Source organism: Austrofundulus limnaeus, unplaced genomic scaffold (genome assembly GCF_001266775.1).
Source record: "Austrofundulus limnaeus strain Quisiro unplaced genomic scaffold, Austrofundulus_limnaeus-1.0 Scaffold1282, whole genome shotgun sequence".
Taxonomy (NCBI): Eukaryota; Metazoa; Chordata; class Actinopteri; order Cyprinodontiformes; family Rivulidae; genus Austrofundulus; species Austrofundulus limnaeus.
In genome coordinates, this window is record NW_013953684.1 from 54,304 (window position 1) to 64,156 (window position 9,853).

The 9,853-nt window shown below is 40.3% G+C and overlaps 1 protein-coding gene across 2 annotated transcripts in view; it reads right to left on the reverse strand.

The window, feature by feature from the left end:
• Nucleotides 1-8,488, reverse strand: part of osbpl11 (oxysterol binding protein-like 11) — a gene marked incomplete at its 5' end in the record, with an annotated part of 17,720 nt that extends 9,232 nt beyond the window's left edge. The window contains 4 exon segments of one of the 2 annotated variants that reach the window (XM_014031611.1): nucleotides 1,613-1,747; nucleotides 1,876-2,027; nucleotides 5,208-5,406; nucleotides 8,300-8,488. In XM_014031611.1, coding sequence (XP_013887065.1) covers nucleotides 1,613-1,747; nucleotides 1,876-2,027; nucleotides 5,208-5,406; nucleotides 8,300-8,488 — 675 coding nt within the window. 2 annotated transcript variants of the gene reach the window in all.
• Between the last annotated feature and the right edge of the window lie 1,365 nt (nucleotides 8,489-9,853).

Sequence of the window (9,853 nt, forward strand, 5' to 3'; positions counted from 1 at the left end):
ATCAATAACTTGCATCCCTAATTTATACAGGAATTAAATTAATTTATATTTACTCATATTCATGTAATCAAGTGATTTAACGATTTGGCCGATTAATCGAAAAAAAAATCAACAGATTAATCGATTATTAAAATAATCGTTAGTTGCAGCCCTTATCGATTCTGCTGGCTTCCTTAGAATGATTTTTGTGTACAGTGTCCTGAGACGATGTATGTTGTGACTTATACAACTGAATTTAACTGAATTTCARCTGCTGTTGTTCCGACTCACTGAAGTCTGATAAACTTAAGAAAGACTTTATTAGATAAAAGTCAATTCGGTCAGTAAAAGCAAAAGTGTGACCCATGCTGGTAACTTTAATCAGAGCGAGCACAGGCTTCAATGCAAATAAGTGAAAATACATATATTTTTAGTTGTAATTGAGGTTTGACTAAAAATAAGACCATAAAGACGCATCTAAYAATCTGAGTAACCAAAATGCCATAATTTTCCTAATCTACTKTTAAATTCMTTTTTTTAAAACAGCTATGTTTTTTTAATGAATCCATTGTCTTGTAGCTGTTAAAAATGACTTTGAAAGAACATTTTCCTCTGCTGGCTGTCGTAGCGTGTGGAAATCCTTTCTTATAATGTTTGGTGTTGTTGTGAAGTTTGAGCTGATATCCCTGACGTCACTCCAGACCAGTAAAATAGTTTTCAAACCAACACTCATGTATAAAACTAGCCTGGTGCCAGGCGATAAAATGCCAAATTTGAAAAATAATAAATAAATAAATGAATAATGAATTACTGACACTTGAAAAATTGTAATTCTTCACTGTGGCTCATTTTGTCAACATGCGTCATTTGTCTGCCATTTTTTTTTAATCTCACTGTAATAATGATAAAAATCTCACATGTGAAACATACAAAAAAAAACCCAGTGTGGATCTTTTAAGCTGTGCTGTGAAGATAAGTTGWACAGTTTACAAAACATGACTTCATGAATGATCAAAATCTGATGTCGGTTTGTTTTGATTTCTTCAGCCTGATCTAAAGCAGATTTTGTACACTTTGACTATTTTTCTTTAAAAGTTAGTTACAAAAAACAGTAGGAGGATTAAAAGCCTTTCATGCTGGAGTTTTAGACTAGAATTATTTGAAATGGTAAATGGTCTGAACTTATATAGGACTTTATCAAGTCCCTATGGACTCCAAAGTGTTTTAAACTTCCTGTTGATAAATGAATGGGTTTAATCTGTACTGGTCAAAACTTGATCCCCAGCTACTACCACACCAAAATTTAGCTCAATATCTGTACAGCTGACTGAGTTGTAGCCTATTTTTTAAGGGTCAGTTGTCTGTGGCGGCCATCTTGAATAAAGGTGGACTCCAAGATGCACATGCAATAATAACTGAAATATTGTCCAAACAACAATCAGGTAAAAAATAACCTCTTTTAGAAGAAAAGTCCTTCAGACATTAAAGAATTTTAATATTATATTAACAATATAAAGTTACAGAAGAGTTTCTACATGACAACCTTCAGATGTGATAATAAACTTTTCACTCTAACAGAAATCACAGAAGTGTTGTGCAGTGAGGGTTCTGCAGCCTGTGGAACTCCACCTACCCGTGTGAGATCCATGCCCAGCTTCAGCTGCGACAGCAGGTGTAGGATGACGCTTCGCTCCTCCTCCACGGCGCCCAGGTCTTCCTCTTTGTCTTCAAACAAGTCCTCCACCTCATCCTCTGGATCGATGTCCTCCTGCTCCTGACACAAGGAAAGGAGGTCAGTTAAAAAGGACAAACTCTAAGCGTTTAAATGCATAAAAAAGGAAAGTCTAACTTTCAGACATGTTGGAAGCAGCTGCTCCTTTAGTTCTGTTTTCTTACCCCAGAGAAGCTGCAGGACTCCGGGGTGCTCAGCTCGAGCTGCTCCCCCTCCAACAGGCCCTCTCCCCCCGTCGTGAAGCTGCCCAGGGAGCTGCCGCCGTTCTTCAGGATGTCGGGCAGTTTGGGCTCCAGCCACTCGATGGTGGGCCCCGCTGTGGACGCAGAGGAGGGCACATCATCAGGTTCAGAGGTAGTCATGATTCTAACCCCCCCTCCTCCTCCCGAGGCCCCCCCTTGACACTCGGCTCTACAGTGGGACCACGGTCCACCTGCCGAACAGGTGGCTCTTCCTTCAACCAAAAAGGGTGTAACCCAACTCCTGCCAGCAGGACAGGTATCAGAATACCCCGGCTCCGCCCCCCTTCCTCTGATTGGTCAAATCTTCCCACGCTTGCTTTTTAGCACATGCAGAGGGGAGGCAGACCTYATTCAAATTCACCCTGTGCGTCATGGGACGATTAAATCTGACTGGCTGCTGCTGCGAGTCGGCCCTGATGAAATATGCATCGAGTAACGAGATCTGCTGCTCGAGAAAAAAAAGAAAAAGAAAAAAGAACGGGGACACCTTTTTACCATTTTAAGTGATCCAGAAAAGAAATATAGCCGCGGATCCAGTTTTACAGTATGTTTGTCGGTCTGAAGCTGAGTTTCTGCCAAAGCCAGACCTCAAAAGTGTTTCAGTTAAATATTTAACCATCTGAGATCTAATTACCTTTCAGACAGGCAGTGAGAAAAGGTACAGTTTCCTATCAATAATGCAGAATAATTCCACTGTCCGCTTATCCCTAGATTACAGTGTTCATTTTAGATTTATGAACTTTTCCAAACCCAAATTTCAACTTTTTCAACTTCAGCTCCCCCCCACCCCCCGACCCTTTTTAATTAGCTAATTAACTGTTTGTAGGGAAATTTAATTTAATCTAGGAATATCATTGACTTTAAATGCATCTTGGAAAGAAACTGTCCAATGTTAGGATTATTGTCACTTGAACACTGCAGTTTAAGGAGTTTGTTGTTTTTGAAAAACAAAGTGAAACTAGACAGCTGTTACCAGTCAAAAAACTTTCTCAAACTGAACTGTGTCACTATCCAACCTTTAAAAATTAGTTATTCACTGTAAACTCACATGCAAATCACTCTCCTTTCCRAAGGTTTTGGAGCTCAAACAATTTACAGTTTGAAGTGAGAAATTTCCATTTCTGATGAAATATTGTTCAGGTTTATTGCAGCGTGAATACTTCTTCTACCAGATCTTAAAAATATCATTGTAATTTTATTTTTAAATATACTTTTAAAACTCCATTAGATGGTTCTCAAGTGACGCAATGACTTGCGGATCATGTCATCAAATTGTACTATACAGGAGTTAGAGACAATGAAAGTGAAACACCTGGTTTTAGACCATAACATCCTTTCAGACAGCTTCCTCTTGYGTCCACAGTTAATCCTGTTGGATGTGGTTGGTCCTTCTTGGTGGTATGCTGACATTACCCTGGATACYGTGGCTCTTGATACATCACAAAGACTTGCTGTCTTGGTCACAGATGCTCCAGCAAGACGTGCACCAACAATTTGTCCTCTTTTGAACTCTGGTATGTCACCCATAATGTTGTGTGCATTGTTATATTTTGAGCCAAACTGTGCTCTTACCCTGCTAATTGAACCTTCACACTCTGCTCTTACTGGTGCAATGTGCAATTAATGAAGATTGACCACCAGGCTGGTCCAATTTAACCATGAAACCTCCAACAATAAAATGACAGGTGTTTCAGTTTCATTGTCTAACTAGGGATGGGTACCGAATTCGATACTTTTATAAGTACCGACTGAATTCTGTCGGTACTACCGAGTATCTATTCACGTAACATCAAACTGTACCATGTTTCGGTACCTAAACGCATCATTGTGACCGTATTGGCGTAAGTGTGGTGAGTTTTCCATGCTTGTCCTGAACGCAGCATTGCGCAAGAACGTAATGACGTCAGCAGCCGCTGGTTCAGTAAACAGAGTTCAAGTCTGAACGTAGCTTGAAAGCCTTGCAGCTCCTGGAGTGAAACTCATCGAACAGACCGCCTGCCGCCTCTGAATTATCTGGTGGATTAACTATCTTGTGAGCATGACGTTCACTTGCTCAAAGTAAATAAAGTACCGCCACTTTCTTTATTTCATCCACCATTAAACAGAGACCAGCAGAGGAAAACAACAGGCGCTTCCCAACAGTCCGAACACGTCTGACCTGAAGGAGCACAAGCAGCTAACTTGGAAGTGCTGGAGCGTTTTGGATGTTCAAAACGTAGCTTGAATAACTTTTATTTATTTTAACTGCATCCTCTTTTGTTTATTTGATTTAAAYTTATTTGCCTTCCATGGACCTCCATCACACAATTTTTCTTGCGGGGAAATGACATCAATAGAAACACGTGGAGCTGGATTTTAATTTGTGCAACAAGACAAAACAGTCTTGTTGTTTTCAAGAGTTTTCACCTTAAAGAAACAACTGATGTTACAATACAAAGAGTTGGATGTTGTCTTGATATTAAAATTTTATATATTGAGAAATATGCAAAAAAAAAAGTTTATCATTAAAAAAACAACACACTCAAAGTCCCAAAAACTGGTACTGTTAAGTACCGGTACTGATTCCCAGGGACTGGATATTGGAAGCGAATCGATTCAAATGTCAAAAGGTACCCATCCCTATGTCTAACCCCTGTATGTGCATGCTAACAGAAGAGAGTAGTATTATTTACACAGCGGTAACCCCAGTGTACTGAATACGGTGCAGTCCCCCCACTCTTGCTTCCAAAATAAACGCACACATGTAGGATCTGTGACAGACATCATAAGATAATAAACATTAACTCAGCGCCGGTTTGACTGTTTTATTTTATTGGTGTCATGATTTATGACAGTAGTGTGGTGTGTTCTGGTGGCACCTGTCTGCCTTGTTCAACAATCGTTTTTTTCTTTCTATTTTTACAGCTAGCTTTTGTGATTCTTTCACACTAGTTTCATAGCTACAAGCTAAATGCTAGCTCACAAACATGACACGACCAGTAAAATAAGTACACAGGGTGAAGACGTCAGTGAGAAACATCTATTGTAATTTTTTTAATATTCAGAATGCAACAGAACACTGATGTTTCTCCTGACTGACTAGATTTTTGTTTAATTGATCCACACCTGAAAAACACTAAAATCATATTCTTATACCCAGGCTGTGTAGAAACACAGAGGTTAGTTTCAGAGCAGCTGAGAAAAGCTTTGGTTTCACTTTTGGAACTCAAAGTTTAAATGTTAACCTAAAAGAAAGCAAGAAAACAAAGCCGTACCTCCCAGGGCGTTCCTCTGCCTGGCCACCTGCTGCAGGTGCAGGATGTGCAGGCACTCGTTCAGGCAGCTCATGGTGGCCATTGAGGTGGCCTTCAGCATCAACAAGTCCTGGTCTAAGGGGGAGAGGCCCGGGGCCGCCGGCAGCCCCTCGATGCTCTGGATCAGGTCTTTGTGYTGGCCCTGGGCCTGGCTCATCATCTGGACACAATCAGAATCGGGTACATTTAGAGCCTGGTAGGAGTGGTTCAGGTGTAACTATATACAGCGGGTAAAATAAGTATTGAACATGTCAACATTTTTCTCAGTAAATATATTACTAGAGGTGCTAATGATATGAAATTTCCACCAGATGTCGGTAACAACCCAAGTGATCCATACATACAAAGAAATCAAACCATAAATGTCCAGAAATGAAGTTATTTATAATAATGTGGAATGGCACAGGGAAAAAGTATTGAACACATGAAGAAAGGGAGGTGTAAAAAGGCATGGAAAGMCAAGACACCAGCTGAACTCTCTCAGTAATTAGAAAGCAAGCCTGCCCCTTGTCAGTGCAAGTTAATATCAGCTGGTTCAGTCCCAAATGATGGCCAGGTATCACACAAGAACCATCTGATGATGGGTWAAAGTAAAGAGCTCTCTCAAGACCTTCACAACCTTATTGTTGCAAAGCATAATGATGGCATCGGTTACAGAAGAATGTCTAAACTTCTGAAGGTTCCAGTGAGCACTGTTGGGGSCATAATTCAGAAGTGGAAAGAACATTATTTCACCATAAACCGACCACGACCAGGTGCTCCTCGCAAGATTTCTGACAGAGGAGTGAAAAGAATTATCAGAAGAGTTGTCCAAGAGCCAAGGACCACTTGTGGAGAGCTTCAGAAAGACCTGGAATTAGCAGGTATGTTTGTTTCAAAGAAAACAATAAGTAATGCACTGAACCATCATGGCCTGTATGCACGCTCACCACGCAAGACTCCACTGYTGAAGAAACAGCATGTTGAAGCTCCTTTAAAGTTTGCTGCACAACATTTAAACAAGCCTGTGTAATACTGGGAGAATATAGTCTGGTCAGATGAGACCAACATTGAACTGTTTGGATGCCAGAATACACATCATGTTTGGAGGTCAAATGGCACTGCACATCAGCCCAAAAACACCATACCAACAGTGAAGTTTGGAGGTGGGAACATCATGGTGTGGGGCTRTTTTTCAGCATATGGTACTGGCAAACTTCAAATAATTGAAGGAAGGATGAGTGGAAAAATGTACAGAGACATTCTTGATARAAATCTGCTTCCATCTACCAGGATGATGAAGATGAAACGTGGCTGGACATTTCAGCAAGACAATGAGCCCAAACACAAAGYCAAGGAAACTCTCAGTTGGTTTCAGAGAAAGAAACTAAAGCTGCTGGAATGGCCCAGCCAATCACCTGACCTGAATCCAACAGAAAATCTATGGAAAGAACTAAAGATCAGAGTTCATAGAAGAGGTCCACGAAACCTTCAAGATTTGAAGACTGTTTGTGTGGAAGAATGGGCCAAAATCACACCTGAGCAATGCATGCCACTAGTTTCTCCATACAGGAGGCGTCTTGAAGCTGTCATTGACAACAAAGGCTTTTGTACAAAGTATTAGATAAATTTCAGTAAGTGTGTTAAATACTTTTTCCCTGCGCCATTCCACATTATTACAAATAACTTCATTTCTGGACATTTATGGTTTGATTTCTTTGTATGTATGGATCACTTGGGTTGTTRCCAACATCTGGTGAAAATTTCATGTCATTAGCACCTCTAGTAATATATTTACTRAGAAAAATGGTGACGTGTTCAATACTTATTTTACCCGCTGTACATATTAGCTCATTAGTGTGGCAGCCATCTTCAACTGGACTGACTCAAAGGCTGTGTCCAAATGCAGGGGCTGAGTTCTTCGAAGGACCCGACCTACCTTCATGGAATATTTTGCTAACGGACACAGCTGACTCCAACAGCACCCCAGAAACGATTAGTTGGCACTCAGAGCATGTGTTGAGGATGACCCTCAGTTACTACCACTCCATGTTTTAACTCTGTCAAAATGAATGAGTTGTAACGATTTTTTTTGTGTTTGCTGAGATTGTTTTGCTGTGGCAGCCATCCTGAAATCAGAGTGTCTCTGAAAGTTGCTCAGCTCTAGATTTAGTGTTTTATATAATTTGTCCTAAATGCTAAAGATACCATTTGGTGGAGGTGATAATTTAACTAAAGGCTTATAAAAATAACTTAGCTTTAAAAGCTGCTGTCAGGTTACTGTTGGAGAAAACAGTTTTCCTTTTTAAATTGAGACAACTGAGAGACTGTAATATTTAGACAACTGCGCCCCCTGGTGGACCCTCTATGGATAGATCATTTTATTGCTTTAATCTCTTTAGTTTACACTTAAAACATTTACAGCCCAACAAGCTGAAGTGTTGGCTTATTGTAATCTTTATGACTCATAGAAACTACTTCATTATTACACATTACATTACATCACAATTTTGATCTGTCTGTTATCAAAACATTTCATSAACCACAGGACACATCTACAATTGATTCGCTTTTGGAGTCAACCTGATTCAAGATGACCATTACTGCCAGCCCACAAACACAAAAAGGGCAATAATTCATCTAAATCTGACAGACATTGAGYAGAAATTATATACGGAGGTTTATACAGCACTAACAGATCACACACACTTTCTGCTTTTCCAGCCTTTTATACAGCAAAATATTCAGCTTGTTGAAGAGGGTGCTGTGATGATTATTTTGTACCTTTGAGTTTTTATGATATTTATTTTCACCTTTAGAATCATTAAAAAAACAACTTTAAAATCTGCATCAGCAGATTCTGCTCCTTTTAGCTTAAGCAACTCTGTTGGTGAGGTCATTCAGCACTCACACTGGATTTTCACAGTTTATGGAACCTTCTGTAAATCAGCATAGTGTTAGTTTATAGTCACATTTAGATCGCTGCCATTCTAAATAAAAAGGTTAAAAACTTTGGAGCCCGAAAATCGAGCTTGTTTTAAGTCCCATGACATGGAAGCGCTGGTGTGTTGTACCTCTCTGGCGTCCACCAGGTGGTCCGGCATCATGGACCTCTTGCTGGAGTAGAGCGACGAGCCTTTGTGGCCGTGCGCCCAGCCGAACAGAGAGTTGGCRTTTTGGCTCGGCCGCCGCAGAGACATGGGGGAGCTGCCGCTGCCTTGAGACGCCACCGAGTAGCTGCGAGAATCGGGAGGGGGGTTACTCTGGGAGAAAAACAAACAAACATAAAAGTACAGTTAGTAGGGCTATGTATTGGCAAGAATTTGGCGATACGATACATATCATAACAGAGGGGTCACGATACGATATATCCCGATATATTGGGATACTGTAAGCAAGGCAATATATCGCGATATATTGCGATTTTTTTGTCCAAAAATTCTATTAAATAAAAACCTCTTACTGAAAAAAAAAAAGAAAAGCTAATGTTTACTTACAATGCTAATGCTACCCTTACTCTCTGGCACTCAAGAGGTAGAGGAGCCAAATGGCTGGCTCACTGCTGCCAACTAGTGGTCAGAGGCTGAACTACAACATAAAAATGAATGGTGGCAAGAAGGTTGACATTTTAAACCTTAATTAAAAATCGATACAGGGATTTAGAACATCGATACAGTATCGCAAAATGAAATATCGCGATATTTCAGTGTATCGATATTTTCTTACACCCCTAACTGTTAGAATAAAAACCAGTTTGTGTTAGATTTGTCATCTTTAATAGTTAGTTCCCTGAAACATGCACGGTACAAAAAAATAGGACAAGCGTTTCTTTGAGCAAGTCATTTTCACACAAGACCAAATCCTTTCAGGCCAGAGAGTCAGAAATCTAACTTCTGACTAAAGAACACACAGAACCTGTTGGTGTTTTTAGTTCTCATGCGTCTGGAGATAATTAAAGCAGGCCATGGGCCGTCCACAGATCGATCCTCAAATCAATACGAAAGACCACTGAACACACGCGCCGAGTAAAACCTCTTCTATTTTTACAAAAACGCTGCTCGATTTCTCCTTTGGAATGCAACGAGGGTAAACAGGAAACCAAAACCCGTCCGGCTCACATTCCCTCACACACAGGTTTGTTTTTATATCCCCGTGGGGACCGTGGATTGACTTCCATTCTTTTTTTTTTTGTAATTTTATAGCCTAACCCTGACCATTTACCCTAAAATTAACCTCACAGGACCCTAAAGCTAACCTAAACTCAATTTACACCTTGGTCCTAAACCGAACCCCCCACCTGAATTTAGCATCCTTATCCTCGGGGACCAGGCATTGGTCCCCACGAGGTGGCATTTTTCTGGAAAATGGTTTCCATGATGTAGCAAAAACATACCCACACACACACCCACACCCACACACACACCAAACTGAGGACTTTGTATTGACTTCCATTAACTATATTTATGTCTAATCCAGACATTTTCCCTAAAACTAACTATTACTGGTCTATAGCTAACTCTAAYCTGAACCAAAACCATTAAASCTAACTAGTAAAGCCCAGCAGAGCTGCAAACAATGTGAGGACATTGAAGAGGTCCTCACTTTACATCAAAGACCTCACTTTGATA